This window comes from Aythya fuligula, chromosome 26 (assembly GCF_009819795.1).
Source record: "Aythya fuligula isolate bAytFul2 chromosome 26, bAytFul2.pri, whole genome shotgun sequence".
Lineage (NCBI taxonomy): Eukaryota > Metazoa > Chordata > Aves > Anseriformes > Anatidae > Aythya > Aythya fuligula.
In genome coordinates, this window is record NC_045584.1 from 1,734,716 (window position 1) to 1,754,617 (window position 19,902).

Sequence of the window (19,902 nt, forward strand, 5' to 3'; positions counted from 1 at the left end):
GGCTGGTTTTGAGGCTGCTGGGGTTTGCTCAGTGCCTGCTCTAATTTTTGATTCAAGCCAGCCTTATTTTGGTTACATTTCAGACAATTAGGAACAGATTTAAGCTTAATGCCAATAAACCTCTCAAACCCCACGGGGGCCTGCGTCAGTGGGGCAGCGGCAGCGCGGGGGGGGGGGACGGGGACGCAGCGGGCAGCCGAGGGGCCGCGGTGCCAACGTCCCCGTGTCCCAGGGGGGCCGAGCTGAGGGGTGGTGACGTTCAGGGCCATTTTAGACCATAAACCTCAAGCCAGTTCCAAAGAGCTGCTTTTATTGGGGGGTGACCATAAAAACGGGTGCTTGCAGGGTGCTGTCCCCGTGCCCGGAGCCTGCTCACCGTGGCTGTGGGGTGCGGAGAAGCGCTGGGGGGGCAGCTCCCATCCCAAAGGTGTGGGATTCCAGCTTGCAGCAACGGCAGCACCCGTCCCCACGGGGACCCACAGCACCGTGGGGCTCGGGGTGAGGTGTCCAGGGGGCCGTGGGATCCCCGTGGGGCCGTGGGATCCCCTTGGGGCCATGGGATCCCCTTTTTGGGGCCGTGGGTTGTGGTTTTCCTGGGTTCACAGCCCCTCTGCAGCCAGCGGAGAGCGGGAGCAGCACCAGCACCCGACCCCGCAGCCACGCTCAGGATCTGGGGGGGACCCCCAGGAGGGGCTCTGCACCCACAAAAAGAGCCCGGAGCCAAGGTGCCCCCCTCACGGGGGTGCCGTGGGGGGCGCAGGGGGCGAGCGGGGCCCCCCTGGCGCGGGCAAAGCCGCGCTGCCCGGCCCCTGCAGCCGTTCCCACGGGGCCGCCCATCACTCGGCTTCTTCCGAATCGTACTTGAGGTCCTGGAGAATTTCGCTGATTGCCTCAATGGTTTTAATTAGCCTACGAGAGCGGATGGAAACTATAAATAAAGCCCATATGGAGCGTATTATCTGGGCCGCCTCGCGTTCCCCGCGCTGTTTATGAAACACTCAAGCCCGGGGAGGCTGACGAGACCGCGGCCGCGCGGCATCGCTAAACAATCCGCAGGGGCTCCAAACAAGAGAGCTTTTGAAGGCACCATCTGGGCCCCCCTCGGCCCCGCTGGAGGGAAGGAGCCGAGGAAAAGGCCAGCAGGGGGGGGTCCCCCGAGGATGCCGGCTCGGGGAGGGGGGTCCCCGTCCCCAAAATTGGGGTAGGGGGGATGCCGGTGGGTGCTGCGCCCCCCCTTCGTGCCCACCTACTTGTGCTTGAGCTCCCGCACCTCCTGCTGGTGGGCGTCCACGCCGGGCTCGTCCTGCACCCGCTGCCGCGCCAGCTGGAGCTGCGCCGTCTGCGGCGGGGACATGGAGAGGGGCTGAGAAAACCCCCCCTGGGGTGTGTGTGTGTGTGTGGGGGGGGAGGTCCTGTGTGGTGCGTGCCCCCCACCCCAACCCCGTGCACTCACCAGCTGCAGCTTCTCCTGCTCCCGTTCCTGGAGGCGGGCGAGGTGCTGGGCCAGCTCGGGGCAGCCGTGCTGGTCCCGTAGCCGTCCCTGGAGCTGCAGGACCTCGCGGGAGATGCTGCTGAAGGCCAGGGTCAGCTCGTGCACCAGCTGCCGGTAGCGCGGGAAGTCGTAGCGGGGGGCGCTGCTCAGGTACGCCCGGTGGCCTCTGAATGGGAAATAAAAGGAAAAAAAAAATAAAATAAAAGGTTAATAGGGCGCAATGTGAGCCACGCGGGTGCCCTCCGTGTTCACCGTGTCGCGGTGCAGCCCCCCGCAGGGGGTCGTGTTTTGGTTTTGGGGTTGGAGGGATCCCTTTCGCTCCCCCGGAATAAATCATCCATCCCCCGGCTGCTGCGAAAATGGGATGCAGGTGTCCGGGGCGGGCGTCCCCTGCCAGCTGGAGCTCGTCAGCAACCCCGGCAGCTTGATCCCATGGGGGTGCAGAAATAGGGAGGGGGGAAGCCAGTCTGATGGGGCAGGGGGAATCTGTCCTGATAGGGCTGAGGGATTTATCCTGATGGGATTGGGGGCTTCTGTCCCGTTAGGGCTGGGGGATTCCACTCTGTTAGGACTGAGGGATTTATCCCAATAGGGCTGGGGAATCCGTCCCCATAGGGCTGGGGGATCCATCCCATTAGGGCTGGGGAATTCCATTCCATTAGGTCTTGGGGATCCATCCTGATAGGACTTGGGGATTCCATCTCATTAGGGCTGGGGGATTTATCCCGACAGGGCTGGGGGATTCCGTCCCGGTAGGGCTGGGGGGTTTGTCCCCTTAGGGCTGGGGAATTCCATTTGATTAGGTCTTGGGGATCCATCCCGATAGGACTGAGGGATTTATCCCAATAGGGCTGGGGGATTTCATCCTGACAAGAGCTGTGGAATCCATCCCATTAGGGCTGGGAGCTTCCATCCCAATAGGGCTGAAGGATTCATCCTGATAAGGCTGGGGGTTTCCACCCCGTTAGGACTGAGGGATTTATCCCGATAGGGCTGGGGGATTCCATCCCAATAGGGCTGGGGAATCCACCCCCATAGATCCAGGGGATTCCATCCCATTAGGGCTGCGGGATCCATCCCGTTAGGGCTTCACACGCCACACCACCGCTGCGAGGGCCCCGTTCCCGTTCCCCGTTCCCATTACTCACTCCTCCAGCAGCCGGTACGCCTCCACGCGCTCTCCCTGCAGGGCGTAGAAGCGCTGCAGCAGCGCCCGCACCGCCTCGTCGGTCTGGGGAGGGGGGGAAAAAAGGGGGCGGCGGGGACGTGGGGCACCGGCGCGGTGCCCGCTCCCTCCCCGGTAACGAGCCCAACGCACGGCTCCGGTACCGGAGCACCGAGGCGCCCCCCCGGGGACCTCCGTGCCCGGTTCTGGTGGGTCAGAACCGAGCGCGATCCCGGTCCGTAAGCGTGCACGGAGCACGGGACCGGGTATCAGCACCGGGACCGGGAGCACGGGACCGGGGATCGGTACCGGGAGCCACCGCAGAGGCACGGTGGAACCCGCCCCCCCCCCCAAGCCACACGGCCCGGTCCCGGTTACCCCAGGACCCTCCCAACCCCTCGGGGAACCGCTCCCGGTCCCGATCCCGGTCCCACCCCGTTACGGCCCCGTCCCGCTCACCATGGCCCGGTCCCGGGCCCTACTCGGAGGCGGCGGAGAGCGCAGGCCCGGTAGGACCGGAGGCGGAGCGCGGCGCAGCGCAGCACCGCCGCCACCTGCAGGCACCGCCCGGCATCACCACCCCCCCCAACTCCCAGCTCCAGTCCCCTTTTTACACAAAACCACCGCATTTCGGGGCAAAAAGACAACAGGACAGGGTGCGAACGCTGAGAGATTTTATTGGGACGGCGCCGTGGCCGCGCGGGGCCGAGCCCCAAGGGCTCTACTTGACCTTCTTCTTGGGGCGCAGGTTGTTGGTGTGGCCGCACTTCTTCTTGCGGCAGTTGACGGCGCGGGGATGGAGGCGAGCGTAGCACCTGGAAAAGGGAGCGGAGAAACGTCAGCGAGGGGCACGTGAGAGGAAAAAGGGCTGGAAAATGGTTTTTAGGGAAAGGGACGAAGCGTGGGGAGAGCCCCGAGTGATGCGGGGGGTTTTAGGGGGGCCGGGGCCGTACTTGCGGCAGATCATTTTGTCGCAGTTGTACTTCTGGGCGAGCTGCCGCAGGGAGGGCTCGATGATGCCCCCGCGCAGGCGCAGCACCAGGTGCAGGGTGGACTCTGGAAGAGAGACAAACGTCAGCGGGCTCCGGGGAGGGGTGCTGGGGACCACCGGGGGACCACCCAGAGCCCCCCCGGGGGGCCCGAATCCGTGTGCGGGGCTCCTCCACCACAGGCACCTTTCTGGATGTTGTAGTCGGCGAGCGTGCGGCCATCCTCCAGCTGCTTGCCCGCGAAGATCAGCCGCTGTTGGTCGGGGGGGATCCCTGAAAAAAGGGGGGGGGAGAAGTGAAGCCGTTAGCACCGGGTAACGGGGTGGGGAGGGAGGGGGGTACCGGGGAGGGGGCAGGGCCGGGTGCCGCCGGTACCTTCCTTGTCCTGGATCTTGGCTTTGACGTTCTCGATCGTGTCGTTGGGCTCCACCTCCAGGGTGATGGTTTTGCCCGTCAGCGTCTTCACGAAGATCTGCATCTTGGCACCGGGGGGGGGGGGGGTCTGGGGATGGGGGAGGGGGGTTGAAGCCGCGTCACCGCCGCCCGCCCTAGGCCGAGGCCCAGCCCCCGGTACCAGCCCCGCTCCCCCAACCCCCGGGCCTCAACCCACGACCCTCAGGAGCCGCCCCGGGCCCCATCCCACGTCCCTTGGGCCCCATCCGCGCCCCTCGGGGCCCGTCCCCGACCCCCGGTGCCCCCCGGTGCCGCCGCCCCCCGCCCCCCCCCCTCAGGCCCCGCAGCCCGCCCGCACCGCGCCTCGCCGCCGACAAGAGAGAGAGAGAGCGGAACCGGAAGCCGCCCGCCGCTACGTCACAACCGGTGCCCCCCCCCCCACACCGTGCGCGCAGGCGCAGTGCGGAGCTGCCTCAGGGCGGCCGCGGTCCCGGTTGCTGGGCCCGGGCCCGGTCCCCGAGCACGGCCCCGGCCCCCCCCCCCCGGTCCCTCCCGGTCCCTCCCGGTCCCCGCCGCCCTCCCGCAGCTCCAGGAGCCCAGGGGGCAGCGACAGCCCCCCGAGAAGCAGCCCCTAGGGGGGTCCCCGCGGTCCCGGGCACGGCTGGGAGCCGAGGGGCGGCCACAGGGTGGCCTGAAGTTTTTGTTGAAGTTGCTTAAATAAATAAAAATAAATGAATAAAATAAATAAAATAAATAAAAATAAATAAATAGCATTTAAATAAATAAGTAAAAGCAGGTCCCAGGGGCAGCTGCACCGGGGGATCCTCCTGGGGGGGGGGGGGGCGCTAAACTTTTAAAGTTCATTAAATAAATAAAAATAACAATTAAAAATAAAAGTAGGTCCCAGGAGCAGCCGATCTGGGGGCTTCTCCTGCGAGGGGAGCCTAAACTTTTTACTGAGTTTCTTAAATAAATGAAAAAGAAAGAAATAAGAACGTGCCCCGGGGCTGCCGCGCACCAGGGGCTCCTCCTGGGGGTGAGGGGGGATAAACTTTTTGTTTAAGTTGCTTAAATAAATTAAAAAAAAAAAAACATATAAATTGATAAATATAGATAAGAATGAACATAAATAAAAATATAATAAATAAAAATATAAATAAATAAATAAATAAAAGCAGGTCCCAGGGGCAGCCACACTGGGGGGCTTTTCCTGGGGGAGGGCCTAAAATGTTGTTTAAGTTCCTTAAATAATAAATAAATACACAGATAAATAAATAAAAACAGGTCCCAGACTGGCTCTTCTGTGCAAACCGAAGGCCGGGTGCCGCTGTTCTCCTGAGCACACAAACGAGGAGGGACAGCAGGAGGTGTTTAAACCTTTTTTTTTTTTTTTTTTTTTTACTGATCTGCCCGTATCACGGCGTGGGGTTTTTGCTACAGCGGCGGCCTGGAGGCAGAAAGGGACCCGTCAGCAGGGGGATCCGTCCTCCTGAGCTTTCTTCGCTCGGCCATCGCTTCCCTCTGCCCGAAATAAACGCCCACAGGAACACGGGGATATAAATACGAGAATAGTTCTGGGGGCCCCGCGGGGCCGTGCGCCTAGTCCAGGCCGTTGGCAGTGTCCTCGTCTGTTAGACTCTGTCCGTTCACGGCCGGGAAATCGTAGTGGCCTTGCGAGAGATCCTCGAACTCCTGGCTCATGGTGGGGGAGATGATGTCGGGGCTGGTGTCGCAGGACTCCGTGCTCTGCTCCGAGGTAGCGATGGTGGTCGTGGTGCTTTTGGGAACGGGGTCGAAGTCGTCGTCGTCTTCCAGAATGGGGGATTCGTGGATGTCTGAAAGGGAAGGGGCAGGCGTTAGTTGGGCCGCTTGAGCCGCCCGAAAAAGACAGGTTTGAGAGGTGCTCCAGCAGAGAATTTCCTCCTTTTTAATTCAACATTTTGCCAGCAATCCAAAGGAACTCAACACCACTTAACTGAGCAGCCCTGTATGGTTTTGGGACTTCTTACAGGGACACGTAATGCTACAAAGCAGCTCCCCAGACTCTCACTGCAGCAGCCGGGCACTGGCACGCGCCTGCTGGTCTCGTCAGCTCTGTGGGGCAGCCCCGATTTCCACAACCAGCCCCAAATGTTCCTAGCAGAGGGATCCCTCCCGGGGGCACGGAGCCGAGGGGAAGCACGGCAGAAGCGCCCACTCACTGCTGAAAGCCTCCGGGTACTGCTTGGCCAGCTTCCCTTTCAGCGTCCTGCGGGAGGAGGAGGAGAGAGCCGAGTTCACACCAAACCCTACAAATTATTCCCACATTCAGCCCCCTCCACCCCGTTCCCCTCTGTTATTTCCACTCCCCGAACCCCCCACTCTGGGGTCCAGCCCCACCACACCATGACACCACCCACGCTGGATCCCCTCGACCCACAACGATCCCCGGGGCCGATTCCCGGGGCCGGGGGAGCCGTGAGGGGGTCCTGGTGCCTACCGGATCCTGCGGAAGATGCTGTCCAGGTCCTTCTTCATCTCCACCAGCGTCCTGGTGTGGTGCGCGAAGCGCTCGCTCATCTGCTGCATGCGCAGGCTCGACAGGTTGTTGAAGTTGAGCAGCATCTCGTTGGTCTTCTCGAAACGGTCCAGCCTGGAGGGGAGCGGGGAATCAGGGGAAGCCCTGACGGGTGCCCGGGACCACCGGGAACCACCGGGAGCCACCGGGAGCCACCGGGTGGGGGTCCCGCAGCCCTCTCCTCTCCTCCTCCCCTCCCCCCCGGTACTCACATGTTCTTCTGGGCCAGGATGATGGCGTTGACGTCCTCGGCGTTCACCATGCCCAGCACCCGGCCGCAGAACACCCGGGAGGCCGTGGGCTCCATCACGGAGCCGCCTGCGGGAACGGCACCGGGAACGGGAACGGGACCGGGAACAGCACCGGGGCTGGGAGCAGCACCGGGAACAGCACCGGGATTAGGACTGGGATCGGGATTGGGATCAGGATCAGGACCCGGACCGGGACCAGGGACCGGGAACCGGGCACCAGGACCCCCCCCCCCGCAGCCCCTCCCCTCCCCCCACGCCCGGTACCGGCCCCCCCCCTCCCCTTCCCGGCCCCGGCGGCGGCCGCGCCTCGCTTCCGGGGTGCGGGGTCACGGCGAGCGCGACCCCGCGGCGGCGCCGTGCGCGCGCGTCACGGCGCAAAGCCGGAAGTGACGCCACCCCCCACCCCCCACCCCCCCCCTCCCGGTACCGGATCCCGGTACCGGCCCTCACGGGCGCGGATCCCCCCGGGTCCCGGCCTAGGCCATGGAGCGGCCCTGCAGGGGCTGAGGGGCTGCGGGGATCCCTCGGCGGCTCCCTCCTCACCCCGAGCGCTCACCGGTACCGAGGCTTGGAGCGGCGGCGGCGGCGGCGGCTTCCCGGTGAGCCCCCCCCCCGGGGGGGAGCCGAACGTGCGCTGCGGCCCCTTTAAGGCGGCGCCTTCCCCGCCCCCGCGGCGCTGACGGGCGTTGGCGCCACCCAATGGCGTGAGCGGGGCGGGCGGCGGAGGGCCAATGGGAGAGCGGGGGCGGGGCCGGAGGAGGGGGCGGGGGGTGGGAGCGGCGGGGGGCGCGCGGCGGCCGTTGCTAGGGGGAGACCCCGCGGGGACGCACGGTGAGGGGGGGTTGGGGGGACGGGACCGGGACCGGGATCAGGGTCAGGGACCCGGGACAGGACCGGGGCCGGAGCCGGGGACCGGGACCGGGTTCAGGGCCGGGGACCGGGAACCGGACTGGGCTCGGGGACCGGGACCGGGGCCGGTAACCGGAGATTGGGGCCGGGACCGGGGGCTGGGGACCGGGGGTGCGGTACCGGGGACAGGACAGTAAAGGGGTCAGGGACCGGGGACCGGAGATCAGGACGGGGACCGTGGCTGGGGGCTGGGGACAGGACAAGGGTCGGGGACCGGGACCGGAGCCGGTAACCGGAGATCGGGACCCGGACCGGGGCTGGGGTCAGGGGCCAGTAACCGGGGTCAGGGCCCGAACCGGTGACCGGGGGCTGGGGCCCAAGTCAGGGACAAGGACCGGGGACCGGGGACAGGACTGGGGTCGGGGACCGGGGCTGGAGCCGGTGACCGGACCCAGGACCAGGGTCAGGACCGGGCCTGAGCCGGGAACCGGGGCCAGGGTCAAGGATGGGGACCGGGGACCAGAGCCGGTAACCGGAGATTGGGACCGGGATCGGGGTCAGGGCCAGGGAGCGGGGCCAGGCCTGGAGTTGGGGCCGGAGCCGGTGACCGGAGATTGGGAACGGGGCTGGGCGACTGCGTCCAGAACCGGGACACCCCCGGTCTGCCCCCCCCAGCCCAGCTCTGCTCGGTTGTCCCCCACCGGGAGGCCCCGGGTCCGAGCAGCTCCCGGCTCCGTGTGTGCCTCTGCTCCCCTCCCGGTAAGCAACGTTCCCCCCCCGCAGGTCGCTGCGCCACCATGGCATCCAGCGAGGAGGAGGCGAGCACCGGCTGCCCAGTCCCGGTGGGCACCGACACGGCCCCGTCCTGCCCAGACTCAGACCCGGACCCGGCTCCCGCTCAGTCGGACAGCACCGAGGACTTCGAGGTGCTGGAGGAGGATGAGGACGACCTGAGCGAGCTGCCACCGCTGGAGGACGTGGGGCGGGCACGGGCCCCGCCGCCACCGGAGCCACCGGAGGACTCCCGGTGCCCGGAGCAAGACCCGGGGGAGACCCCCGAACCCCCCCAGGAATGGCTGGACGTCTTGGGTAAGCAGCAGGAGGGCGGCAGGCACCGGGAGCTCACCGCGGAGGCGGGCGAGGGCTTTTTGCCCTTCCCCTCCCGGCCCTAAAACGCCTCCGGTTTGGTTTCTCCTCCCGGGGCAGGGAACGGCTTGCTCAAGAAGAAGACGCTGGTGCCGGGCCGGGGGGCGGAGAGCCGCCCCCGCAAGGGCCAGGAGGTGACGGTCCGCCTGCGGGCAGCGCTGGAGGACGGCAGCGTGGTGGAGGAGGACCCCGGGCTCACCTTCACCTTGGGGGACTGCGACGTTTTGCAGGTGGGGCTGCGGGAAGGCGGCCCCGGGATGGGGGAACGCGGGGGCTGGCGGCGTGTCCGGGAGGAGCAGGAGCAGCTCTGCTGCTGCAAACGTCTTTCTGCAATGTTTTCCCCCCCCCCTGCAGGCTCTGGATCTCTGCGTGCAGCTGCTGGAGTTGGGAGAAACGGCTTTAATCGTGTCGGATGCCAAGTATTGCTACGGCTCGCACGGCAGGTGAGCGGGGAGGGCGCAAAACGGGGCAGGGAGGCCCCAAAAAGCGCTGTGACGGCCCCCCCCCGGGACAGCCCTCGCTCCTGGGGCTCCGATTTCCCCTCAGGGCAGCAGGCAGGCAGAGCTGAGCGCATCTTCGTGCCCTTTCCACACGCAGGAGCCCAGACATCCCACCCAACGCCGCCCTGACGCTGGAGGTGGAGCTGCTGGAGGCTCGGGACGGCCCCGACCTGGAGCTGCTGAGCGGGAAGGAGAAGGTGGCGCTGGCCAACCGCAAACGGGAGCGGGGCAACTTCTACTACCAGCAGGCAGACTACGTGCTGGCCATCAACTCCTACGACATCGCCCTCAAGGTCATCGGTTCCAGCTCCAAAGGTAGCCACGGGGTTGATTGGGGGGGGCTCCCGGTGCTGCCTCCCCTCCCCTGCAGCTCACCTCCGGGGTCTCCGCAGTTGATTTCAGCCCGGACGAGGAGGCCGAGCTGCTGGAGGTGAAGGTGAAATGCCTCAACAACCTGGCGGCCTCGCAGCTCAAACTGGACCACTACGAGGCTGCCCTCAAGTCCTGTAACCTGGTGCTGGAGCACCAGCCGGGGAACATCAAGGCGCTCTTCCGAAAAGGGAAGGTGAGGTGCTGAAGGCGAGGTGAGGCGCTGCCATCCCTCCTTTTGGGACAAGGGACGCTCCTGAGCCGTCCCCGCTCGATCCCTGCCCTGTTTCCATCCAGGTCCTGGCCCAGCAGGGCGAGTACAGGGATGCCATCCCCATCCTAAAAGCAGCTCTGAAGCTGGAGCCTTCAAACAAGGTAAGCCGAGCGTCCCCCAGGACTCCATCCTCACGAATGGGGTCCTCTGCACCGCGCTGAGACCCCACAAACGTCACCAAAACGTCACCAGCCACCCCTGAGCGGGGTTGGGGTAGCTTTGGGGTGAGGCCCCATGTGCCAGCACCCGGTGCTGAGCTGCTGGGTGCCTTATCTGGGCTTCTCGCTGCCCTTTGGTCCAGCTGGTAGCAGAGCTCCGTGCCAGGGAGACAGCTCCAGGTCCCTGCCAGCTCACTCAGCAGCCCCGAGCGTGATTCATTGGGGCGGTCCCCCCCCAAAAAAAAAAAAACACCACCCAGACCTCATTCGGGAGCACAGGCCAGGGCGATCTGCGGGTCAGGAATTTCCTGCCAGTTAATGATCAGCTGCTGGAGCCTCGGGGAAATCAGCCGCCTGTGCCAGCCTCAGGAAGTGGCCCCAGCAGGAGCTGCGCTCCCGCCTGGGCTTTTTGGGGTTTTTCCACCTCTTCCTTGAGTTTTTTTCAGCGGAATATCACAGCTCGCCCCGCATTCCTCGCTGCCTGGAGGTCGTGGGGAGGATGGGGCGCTCGCAGCACCCCTGGGGTCTGGTGGTCTGAGAGCCCTTGTGGGGTGGGATGAGAGGGTTTGAGACCATCCCGTGGTGCTGAGGGCAAGGTGGGCGGCCTGGGAGAGGCGAACGAGTGGTGCTGGGTGAAAAAACAGCCTCGAGAAGCACTCGAGAAGCTCCACCTGCCCCTCGGATGAGGAAACCTGGTTAAAAATAACTCACAACCAGCACAGAGCACGGCTCTCCAAACCCTTTAGGGATGGGAGGAGGTGCTGGCGTTGGTCCCGCACCAAACCCGCGAGCTCTGGTGGTGCCTGGGCCCCTTGGTGATCCCCTTGGGCTGGCCCCGGTGTTTCGGGGAGGTGCTGGAGCCTCCCGGAGCGCCGTGTCCCCAGCAGAGGGCACAGCACGGCCGTGACACCGGAGCCACCGCCGCATCCTTGCTGCCACCTCGGGCTCGGGGCCAGCCTCGGCCCCCTGATGCCATAAAGGGAGCAGGACCCGGAGCTGTTGGACGCTGGGTCTCCCTGAGGGAGAACCTTTTCTGCCTCAATTATAGGGGAAAATCCTTTTCCTGCTGCCTGCCCTCAGCCCTGGGCTCCGCTCGCTGCTGCCAGCCAGAGGCAGCTCTGGTTGGTGACCGTGAGGGATGGCGATACGCTCAGAGCCGGGTTTGGGGAGGAAAAGGGGAATTTGCAGCCCCAAAACGTGGCTCTGGATGGGCAGTGAAGGAGCTGTGGCTCTCGAGCAGGCGGGGAACCGCGAGTGGTGCTCAGTGTAGGGGAACGGGGCAGGATCAGGGGGACGGGGCAGGATCAGGGGAATAGGGCAGGATCAGGCCCTTGGAGCTGCTGCACGGAGCTGCCAGGACCCCGATCCCTGCCCCTCGGCGCTGATTGTCCCCGTGCTGTGTTTTTTTTTCCCCCCAGACCATCCACGCCGAGCTCTCCAAGCTGGTGAAGAAGCACGCAGACCAGAAGACGGTGGAGACGGAGATGTACAGGAAGATGCTCGGCAACCCCAGCGCCGGCAGCGCCCCGGTCAAGTGCAAAGACAAACTGCCCTGGGTAAGGGGCGGCGCTGGCGTCCCCACGGGGGGGGGACACAGCAAAGCTTTGGGGTCACCCAGGAGGTGGGGAGCACAGGGAACGGGGTTGGGGGGAGCAAACGCAGCTCTCAGCCTTTTTGGGGTTGCGTTATCGGGGCTGCTGGTTCCCACCACGCTGTCCCCGTCCCCACCACGCTGTCCCCATCCCCACCACGCTGTCCCTGTCCCCTTTGCAGTCCATCCCCTGGAAGTGGCTCTTCGGGGCGACAGCCATCGCGCTGGGCGGCGTGGCCCTGTCCGTGGTCATCGCGGCGAGGAACTGAGGACAGCAGCTCCTGGACACGTTTGTTTGTTTTTTTTTTTTTTTTTTCCCCCGGCCCCAGATCCCCTCCCCAGCGTCACCCAGCAGCCCCGTAACGATCCTACGGGGCCGGAGCCTCAGGTCCCGGACCCCACGGCCCCACAGCTCCACCCGGGGAGGACGAGGCGCTGCCGTGGGGCAGGGAAGAGGCTGCTGAAGGGAAAGCAGCACCAAGGGATAAGGTGGGGACGTGCCCGGGGCACATGCAATGAGATTTTTTCCCCCCCCCTCCCTCGGCACTTCCCCGGAGCGTGCAATGCCCAAAGGAAGCCAAAGAACCCCGGGGACACCACGGACACGGAGAGGGAAGCGCTGGAGCCCTCGTATCCCGGCCGGTCTTGTAGGGCCGGAGCCGTGGGGGTGTCCCCCACCCCTCCCTGCTTCGCCCCGCAGCTCTCTCCAGCCCTGGGCCCCCCCATCCTGGGGTTCCAGCTCCGCTCGCAGGGGTGGAAGGCGCTGCTCCCCCCGAACCGACTGTGAACCCCCAATAAAGGACAACTCCTGCACAGCCGGGGCTCCTCCTTCCCAGCACGGGGGCGCAGAGGGGATTTTGGGGGTTGTTGGGGGGTAGGGGAGGACTTTGGGGTTTGTGTGGTTGGGGGGGGGGCTCGGGGAGGGCAGCGGGTTTATGGTCGGTGTGAAAACCCCGTGGAGATGGCTTGGGGGGTGTAGGTTGCATTGGGGGGAGGCCATGTCCCCTGAACTTTGGGGAGACCCCTGGCCTTTGGGGGGCGGCCATGTCCCCGGGAGAGAGGCCATGTCCCCTGCCCCTTAATGGAGGCCGTGTCCCCTGGGGGAGATCCTGTCCCCTGGGGGAGGCTGTGTCCTGTCCCCTTGGGGGGGAAGCCCTGTCCCCTGACCCCAGAGGGAAGCTGTTTTCCTTGTCCCTTGGGTGAGGCCTTGTCCCTCAGGGGAGGCCATGTCCCCTATCCCTTGGTGGGAGGCCCTGTCCCCTGGGAAGAGGCTGTGTCCCCCACCCCTTTGGGGGGAGGCCATGTCCCTTGTGGGGTGGCTGTGTCCCCTGTCCCTTGGAGGGAGGCCGTGTTCCCTGCCCTTTGGGTGAGGCCCTGTCCCTTAGGGGATGCCACGTCCCCTACTCCTTGGGGGAAGCCCCATCCCTTGGGAAGAGGCCGTGTCCCCTAGGGGAGAGGCCGCGTCCCCTATTCCTTGGGGTGAGACCCTGGCCTTTGGGGGGAGGCCATGTCCCCTGGAGACAGGCTGTGTCCCCTGTCCCCTGGGGAAGGCCCCGATCCCGGAGCCCCCAGGGGAGCCCCCCCCGGGCCCTGAGCCCTCGGCCTGCCCCCATTCCCCGAGACTGAAGCCGAAGAGCAGCCCCCCGGGCCCTGCACCCCCAGCCCGCAGCGCGAAAGCCCCTTCCCTATCGCCCCTCCACCCCCCTCTGCCCACCCCAAACCCACCCCCCCCAGCATCCCCCGCGGCCCTCATTTACATCCCCCCCTCCCTCCACCCAATCACCATCCCCTCCTCGGCCATCCCCCGACCAATCACCTCACTCTCCTCCCTCCTCCTCACCCTAGCAACAAGCCCGCGACCCCCCCCCCCCTTCCCTCCACCCTATAGGCGGAGCCAGCGGCGGCCTCATGAATAATTCACGAGGAGGAGGAGGAGGAGGGGGCGGGGCTTAAGGGAGGCGGGGCGGGAGGCCCCGGCGGCCCGGGCGCGGAGGGGGAGAGACGGTCCCAAGATGGCGGCGCTGCAGGCGGAGCGCGGGTACGGGCTGTCCTGCGGCCGCCTGGGCCGCGGCACCCGCGTCTCCGTTTTCCACGTCAAGCTGACGGAGAGCGCCCTGCGAGCCTTCGAGAGCTACCAGGCCTCTAAGGTAAAACCCCCGGGGGTGTTTTCGGTGATATTATGAGGTATTTTTTTTATTTTTTTCTGAGTTGGGGGGGGGGGGGGGGTGTGAGGAGGATGAGGAGGGTGAGGAAGGCTCCGCCACGAGGCCGCGGCGCTGAGGGGAGCTTTAAGATCCCCTTCGGCCTCCTCCTCCTCCTCCTCCTCCTCCTCCTCGAGGGGGCCTTGGGTTGTGGGGTGAGGGGGGGCGGTTCCCCTCCCCCCCCCCTTATGGTGTGAGCCCCCCCCTTATGGTGTGAGGACCCCCCTGTGGTGTGAGCCCCCCCTTTTTGAGGGAAAATGAGGAGATTTTGGGGCTTTCGGGGGTTGGGAGGAAGGTTTTTGGGGCGTTTCGGCCCCCCCCCCCCCGGCTCTGTTTGAGGCCATAGGGAGGTGGGGCTGGGGGTTTGCCCCCCCCCCCTCCAAATTCTGTGTGAGGAGATGGGGGCACGCGGCCCCCCCCCCCCTGATTCTGAGGGGGGTGTGGGGGGGGCCCTGAACGCCCTAATTCTGTGTGGGGAGATTGGAGGAACGCGGCCCCCCCCCCCCCCCCCCGTTCTGTAGGGGGTGGGGGAGGTTCTGCCCCCCCCCAGCTCTCTGTCAGAGGATGGGGACACCGCCCCCCCCCCCATTTATAGGGGGAGATGTGGGGGCGATCCCATCCCTACAGGCCTGAGGGTGGGGGCAGGGGCTCGCTGCCCCCCCCCCCGTGCCCTGATGGCCTTGGGGGGGGGCGCACCCCTGTCCCTGCCCCCCCAAATTGGTGTTTGGAGGGTGTCGGTGCCCCCCCCACCCCCATAGGTGAGTGTTTGGGGGGTGTTGTGAGCCCTCGGTGGGGCTGGGGGGTGTCGACGTGTGCCCCCCCCAGAAGGTGACTTGTGTGGGGGGGACCACATCTCAGTGCCACCTCAGGGCTCTTTTTGTCCCCTCTCCTCGGTGACCGTGGGGTCCCCAAATCGCTGTCACCCCCCCCTGCCTCGCTGCCACCCCCCCATAACCCCGGTGCGACGCTCCTGGAGGGGGGTGGAGGGGGGGGGGGCGGCTTCGTTCTGGGGCCGTATTTTGAAATTTCCAGATTGTCTCTTCCGAGAGATTTCCTTGAACCGCGGCCAGGGAGCTGCTTCGCCGGGTAAATACGGAATAATGGCAACGCGCGGCATCTGTCGCCGCCGTGCAGCGGGGAGGAAGGAGGGAGCTGTGCTTTTCAGTGCGTTTTTTGTCTTTTTTTTTTTAATTTTTTCCCCCCCTTTCCTCCTCCGATCCCGCGAGGAGCGTGGCTGTAGCCGTCTCTTCACCTTGCCGGGGAGCTTGTGGGGGGGGGGGGGAGCTGGGAACCCAACCCGTTTGTCATTAGCAGCGTCCTGCCTGCCAGCTTCTGTAGGATAAACCATATGTTGTCACCGCACTATTTTTAATTTGGGGTGTTGGTTACATCACGGCGCTGAATTGGGCAATCTCGGCGTGAGGACGAAGGTAATTGCCGTGCCAGGCTTTATCAACTCGGATTTTAATGAGTGTTTATCGGCGCTGCGAGGCTTCGGGGGCAATAAAGGTAGCTCGGACAGGCCGGGTTGATCGCTTTTCTCTTCTGAAAAACGGAAATTTTTAAAAAAATAAATAAAAAAGGGGGAGGAATTCGTGAGGGAGCGAGGGGAGAGCCTTTTCTTTCGGGGGAGGGAGAGTAGGAAGGCTCCGGGCAGCTGCGTTAAATATTTCGGGTGGCTATTCTGGGGCCGCGTCGCGCATGAATCGCGGTGTTTATTTTCTAAATGAAGTCTGGTCTCGGGCTCGTTCGGTGGCCGAGGGCCACTAATGAACTTTGCTTCCTTCCCCGCCGCCCAGAGGAGGAACAGGCAGAGGCTGCTGGTGATTAACTGGGCAGGGGAGGAGAAGGGCGAGGGGAGCTGGCCGGTCGGGGCAGCGAACGCCGCCGCAATTAGTGGGCTGCTGAACGCGCACGCTCCTGCTCTCAGCAGCTTCTCCAGCCCCTGCTCCGCCGAGGATCTCCGCGGGCTCCCGTTTAGTTTGCTCTGCAGTAGGTAAATGGGAAAAAAAAATGGGGGAACGTCGCCAGCCGCTTGCTTCTTGAGTTGGTTTTTGGTCTGCTCATCGCGTGTTGGGGTGACGGAAATCCCAAAAGCAGCGCCCGGCTGCTTGGGTTTAGTGTCCCTCGTGCCAGAGCGCTCGGTGTGGGGCTGTGCCCTGGGCAGAGCAGGCAGCAGGGCTGTGGGGAAGCAAAATTCGTCCTCCTGAGCCTCTCCCTGCCAAATTGTCTGCGTCCCAGCGAGGAAAACTGATGGGTTTTGGTGCAGTGCTGCCTGGTGTTTGAGGACTGTGCGCTCCTCGTGGTCCGTGCAAGGTCTTTCTTCGGTGAGAGCAGGGTAATTGAAAGAAAAAAGTCATCTCATAGCAAAAACACCGTGGGGTTTCTTGAGGGGCCCCGCGGGAGGTCACCCACCTGCTCCTCGGGACGCTCGCAGCCTTCTGAAACTGCTTCCCCGTGGCTGTGAAGCTGAGAGCTGCGTGCTGGGAGGCTGCCCCGCTCAGCACCGGCCCCATACCTTAACCCAAACCCGCTCCTGGCTCTCCAAGGGACCCCCTCCACCATCCCCTTCCCTTTCCTGCATCATTTTGGGTGTCCTTGGGGGCTGTGTGGAGCCTTCCCAACTCCTCACCCCAAAAATCAAGGCGTGATTTCTTCCCATCCCCATTTATCTGCCCCCAGCTCCTGCAGTGTGGGGTGAGGGGCACAGGAACCCCTCGTGCCTCCGCCTCGTTTCCCAATTTCCCTTCTTTCCCACCCTTCAGCAGCATCCCGGGGTCCCTGCTATGGAGAAATCTTCACTCCCTGGGTGAAGCTACGCGGCCGACCTGGCTGTAGGGCCGCTGCTGCTGGCTTGGAAAAAAATCCCGGAACCCTTCCCGGGGAATTTCCCGACTTTCACCTATTTATCTAAAAAACGGGTGGCGTGGTTGAAGGAGCAGAGCTGGCAAGCCTGCACGGTGGCTTCTGATCAAAAAGGAGCTGACGGCGGCCGCGTTCCTTTTTTCTTTTATTTAGGGCTTTTTGGGGCCGGGCAGCCCCTGCGGATGCCAGATTTTGGGAGGGCGTTGGGGGGCTCTGGCACCCCCGCTGCGGACAGGGTGATGCTGGAGGTGGTGCTCCCGTGCTAACTCCTCCCTGCCCCTGCCACACGAAACGTTTTGAACCGCAGCCACCGCTCGGTTTGCTGCTGAACTTCGGCAGGTGCACAAATATTTATCGGGGGCTGGGTGCAGATAACCCAAGCCCGTTGCCCCCGGGCTTTGTTAAATCAAATTTTGGAACCGTGGCGTGGCGAGCGCGGCTTCCGAGCCTCCTTCCCCGCGTTTTAATCCGGCAAATCTTTCTCCCTTGAAGCCGGGGTCGAGCAGAGCCCTGAAGCTGCCGGGTTTTGCGAGGTCTTTTCCAGCCTCTGCCTTTCGAGCAGGGCTCTGCGGGGGCTGCGTGGTGCCGGCCGGGGAGCTGAAAGCCTCTCGCAGAGGGGTGTCAGAGGGAGAAGCCCGAGCTGGCTTTTGAATCAGGCCTGATCGAATTTTATCTGCGGGCTCTTTGCATCACTCCTCTTTTTCCTCTAACCTGTTTTTTCCTGCCCTCTTAACTCACCCATGCCGTCGTCCGTCAGAATCGAAGCTGTTACGCCATCGGGAACATGAGCCGGTGACACGACGCGATGAATCAGCCCAGGGGAGGCTGCCCGGGGAGGAGGAAGCTCGTCCTACACGTACTGCTCCTCGCCATCAGCACAAACGGGACAGGATATGCAGAACGAACCTTCCCCTGCTGCCCTGCCCTCCCCAAGCGAGGCAGGGGACAAAGAAACGCCTGCCACGGTGCACGGGGAACATGCCGGCCCCTGGCGCTTCCCGTTGAGCTGATTTGGGGTAGCTTTTTCCCTCGCCCATGTAGCATTTAGGGCCGCCGAAATTAGAGCTTCGTCTCTGTACTTTTCAAATTGCACGGGGAAGAATCGTCTGTAATTTACATCCAAAGTGACGTACAGTTGCTATGGGATTCGGTGGCAAATTATAAACCCATTATGCTTTTTTTTTTTTTTTTCTTTTTCTTTTTGTGCTGGTGGTAGCAGACTACAGAAGTAGGTCTAATTGGTGCCGTGCCAGGGGAAAATAGAAAGTTTGGGACAGAATCCCTGCGACTGAGGGTGCTTTTTTACAACTGGGATCTGCTTTTTATCAGCAAATCGTCCTCCCTGAGAGGAGGCGATTAATCAGAGGGGTCGAGTTTGGCCTGTAAGAACTTCTTGCTCTCAACAGCTCTGGGGGAAGCGAACCTGAGGATTAACCCCTGAGATTTCTATGTTTTTAAGGAGTATTTTGGCGCTCATATCAATGGATCCAGCAGCTGGATCCTGGTGATTCCGAGGCTAAACCCATGCTCCTGGTCAGCTCGCTCTGCCGTTGGTTTCTTACTGAACTCAGACAGCACCAAAGGTGGAAATGAATCAGTTTTTTACGTTGCTCTGAAGCAGGTCAGACAAAATACATGTCAGATACCCACAAGGAGCACTCAGCCCACCTCGAAGTGCCCTTTTGGGGCCGGTGGGTGATCCTACAGCATCGGGCTCCTTCTGGATCCCTCCGGCCTGTCCACTTGCGTTTTGTCATAGCTCCTTTTGGCAGAGCTCGGTGCCTGTTGAAACACCTTCCCCACATGTGGGGGTGGCAGGAGAGCCTCTTGCTGCTGTGCTTGGTTTGGGGAAGCGTTTGGGGTCTCGTTAGGCTGCTCCACGTCACCTGCAGAGTGATTCCTGTGTGCCTGGCTCTGGCTGTGACTCGTAAACCTCTCCAAATCCCGGCGTTTGTGCGTGGCGGGGTGGGCAGGGACAGGCCGCGTGCGTCACGCTTGTGTGTGTGTGTGTGTGTGTGCCAGCTAATCCGCGGGAGAAAGAGTGCGTTTCGGCTGACTGAGGGGTTCTGCTGCTCACACACAGGAGGAGGGGGCTGCACGGGATGGGGTGGGCTTCGGAGAGGTGCTGCCAGTGGGAAATCCCGTGCCAAACACCCCGGGGTTGTGAGCGCAGAGGGAACGCGCTGCCTGCTCCGGGCTCGGGGGCAAGTTCTATAACCCCCCCCAAAGGCTGAGCTCGAATTATTTCTGAATAATTCAGGTTAATGCCCTTTCTGGAGGCACTGTTACGTGCAGCGAGCTTAATTCTGAGGAGAAGAAGCTCCTGCTGACGGGGACTGTGCTAATATTTTGTCCGGGGTGCATCCAGGGGAGGCTTCTCCAGCCGCCTTAGCCAGGAGAGGAGCCTGCACTTGCTGATAAGAGTTTTCTAGCGTAGCTCAAGGGTTGCTTGGAAACGTCCGGCGTACATCAGGCAACTTCTGCACGCCGTGGTAACCCAGCATTGCCTTTTGGGGCTTTTTTTTTTTTTTTTTTCCTTCCTTAAGAGTTGTTTCTGGAGGCAGCAGGCTGGCGGTGCGCGGCGCCGCTGCAGCGGGGGAGCGGCCGTCCAAAACCCCAACCCGCTCCAGCCAGGAGGCAGGCGAGCAAAACACCGCCCCGCGCGCCTGCTCTCTCCTTTCTTTACCTTGGATTTGTGCCTTTTTAACTTCAAGAACCCAGCCTTCGCTTCGCTTGAAAAGAGGTCACCGCTTGCGAGCACGGCTCCGCTGAGCTGCCCACCTCCGCCCGCCTCCAGCCTTCCCAGCCCCACGGCTCTTAACCCTCTGCGCGGCACCGGAGCTGCCCTCGCCTTTTGGGACCGAGAGAAGACCTCAGCCTAAAGCTTTTGGGGCAAAACGAGACGTTTTCCTTGTTCACAGCCTCCTCGTGCCGTGCGTGGAACCTGTGGCTCCAGCTGCGGGCCCGGGGCATGCCTCCCACGGGAAAAGTAGGTCACCGCGGGGAGAGGGCTGGCTCTGGTGGCTGCCAGCCTGATCCCAGCCTGGTGCTGCAAGCGAGGCTGGAATTGCTCCGCTGGCTTCATCGGCCACTCCGAATTGT

At 63.6% G+C, this 19,902-nt stretch overlaps 5 protein-coding genes across 6 annotated transcripts in view; 2 read left to right on the plus strand and 3 right to left on the minus strand.

The window, feature by feature from the left end:
• Window positions 1-293: 293 nt before the first annotated feature.
• On the minus strand, window positions 294-3,162 carry REX1BD (required for excision 1-B domain containing). Its single transcript, XM_032203755.1, has 5 exons — window positions 3,117-3,162; window positions 2,641-2,723; window positions 1,454-1,658; window positions 1,251-1,339; window positions 294-909 (listed from the first exon to the last, which is right to left on the minus strand). Exons 1-5 carry the CDS (start codon window positions 3,117-3,119, stop codon window positions 837-839), a joined length of 453 nt encoding a protein of 150 aa, XP_032059646.1. The 5' UTR covers window positions 3,120-3,162; the 3' UTR covers window positions 294-836.
• Window positions 3,163-3,310: 148 nt separating this feature from the next.
• On the minus strand, window positions 3,311-4,449 carry UBA52 (ubiquitin A-52 residue ribosomal protein fusion product 1). Its single transcript, XM_032203649.1, has 5 exons — window positions 4,398-4,449; window positions 4,022-4,148; window positions 3,833-3,919; window positions 3,611-3,713; window positions 3,311-3,472 (listed from the first exon to the last, which is right to left on the minus strand). Exons 2-5 carry the CDS (start codon window positions 4,122-4,124, stop codon window positions 3,379-3,381), a joined length of 387 nt encoding a protein of 128 aa, XP_032059540.1. The 5' UTR covers window positions 4,125-4,148; window positions 4,398-4,449; the 3' UTR covers window positions 3,311-3,378.
• Window positions 4,450-5,417: 968 nt separating this feature from the next.
• KXD1 (KxDL motif containing 1) lies at window positions 5,418-7,035 on the minus strand. The gene is made up of 4 exons (XM_032203719.1): window positions 6,809-7,035; window positions 6,519-6,671; window positions 6,241-6,287; window positions 5,418-5,874 (listed from the first exon to the last, which is right to left on the minus strand). Exons 1-4 carry the CDS (start codon window positions 6,901-6,903, stop codon window positions 5,639-5,641), a joined length of 531 nt encoding a protein of 176 aa, XP_032059610.1. The 5' UTR covers window positions 6,904-7,035; the 3' UTR covers window positions 5,418-5,638.
• A 244-nt stretch (window positions 7,036-7,279) lies between these two features.
• FKBP8 (FKBP prolyl isomerase 8) lies at window positions 7,280-12,549 on the plus strand. 2 transcript variants are annotated; one of them, XM_032203879.1, is made up of 9 exons: window positions 7,280-7,446; window positions 8,480-8,785; window positions 8,903-9,072; window positions 9,197-9,285; window positions 9,440-9,657; window positions 9,735-9,907; window positions 10,009-10,086; window positions 11,562-11,699; window positions 11,917-12,549. In XM_032203879.1, the coding sequence occupies exons 2-9, from the start codon at window positions 8,494-8,496 to the stop codon at window positions 12,001-12,003; spliced, it is 1,245 nt and encodes a 414-aa protein (XP_032059770.1). In that variant the 5' UTR covers window positions 7,280-7,446; window positions 8,480-8,493; the 3' UTR covers window positions 12,004-12,549. The 2 variants fall into 2 exon arrangements, with proteins under 2 accessions (XP_032059770.1, XP_032059769.1); XM_032203878.1 differs by lacking the exon at window positions 7,280-7,446 and adding an exon at window positions 7,630-7,678.
• A 1,191-nt stretch (window positions 12,550-13,740) lies between these two features.
• ELL (elongation factor for RNA polymerase II) overlaps window positions 13,741-19,902 on the plus strand; it is a 48,540-nt gene continuing 42,378 nt past the window's right edge. Inside the window, exon 1 of the mRNA XM_032203738.1 lies at window positions 13,741-13,881. Coding sequence (XP_032059629.1) covers window positions 13,747-13,881 — 135 coding nt within the window. The 5' untranslated portion in view covers window positions 13,741-13,746. The remainder of the gene's footprint in view (window positions 13,882-19,902) is intronic.

Bases quoted from the DNA above. Each gene is read 5' to 3' on its own strand.
- KXD1 (XM_032203719.1), bottom strand. From the start codon at position 6,903: ATGGAGCCCACGGCCTCCCGGGTGTTCTGCGGCCGGGTGCTGGGCATG. The intron at 6,672-6,808 runs GTGAGTACCGGG...GCTCCCCTCCAG, and splicing joins ATCCTGGCCCAGAAGAACAT to GCTGGACCGTTTCGAGAAGA. The intron at 6,288-6,518 runs GTAGGCACCAGG...CTCCTCCCGCAG, and splicing joins AGCATCTTCCGCAGGATCCG to GACGCTGAAAGGGAAGCTGG.
- REX1BD (XM_032203755.1), bottom strand. The intron at 1,659-2,640 runs GTGAGTAATGGG...TTTCCCATTCAG, and splicing joins GCGTACCGGCTGCTGGAGGA to AGGCCACCGGGCGTACCTGA. The intron at 1,340-1,453 runs GTGAGTGCACGG...TCCCCGCCGCAG, and splicing joins AGCAGGAGAAGCTGCAGCTG to ACGGCGCAGCTCCAGCTGGC.
- UBA52 (XM_032203649.1), bottom strand. From the start codon at position 4,124: ATGCAGATCTTCGTGAAGACGCTGACGGGCAAAACCATCACCCTGGAG. The intron at 3,714-3,832 runs GTGCCTGTGGTG...TCTCTCTTCCAG, and splicing joins CGACTACAACATCCAGAAAG to AGTCCACCCTGCACCTGGTG. The intron at 3,473-3,610 runs GTACGGCCCCGG...TCCCTTTTCCAG, and splicing joins GACAAAATGATCTGCCGCAA to GTGCTACGCTCGCCTCCATC.
- FKBP8 (XM_032203879.1), top strand. From the start codon at position 8,494: ATGGCATCCAGCGAGGAGGAGGCGAGCACCGGCTGCCCAGTCCCGGTG. The intron at 9,286-9,439 runs GTGAGCGGGGAG...TTCCACACGCAG, and splicing joins TGCTACGGCTCGCACGGCAG to GAGCCCAGACATCCCACCCA. The intron at 9,658-9,734 runs GTAGCCACGGGG...GGGTCTCCGCAG, and splicing joins CATCGGTTCCAGCTCCAAAG to TTGATTTCAGCCCGGACGAG.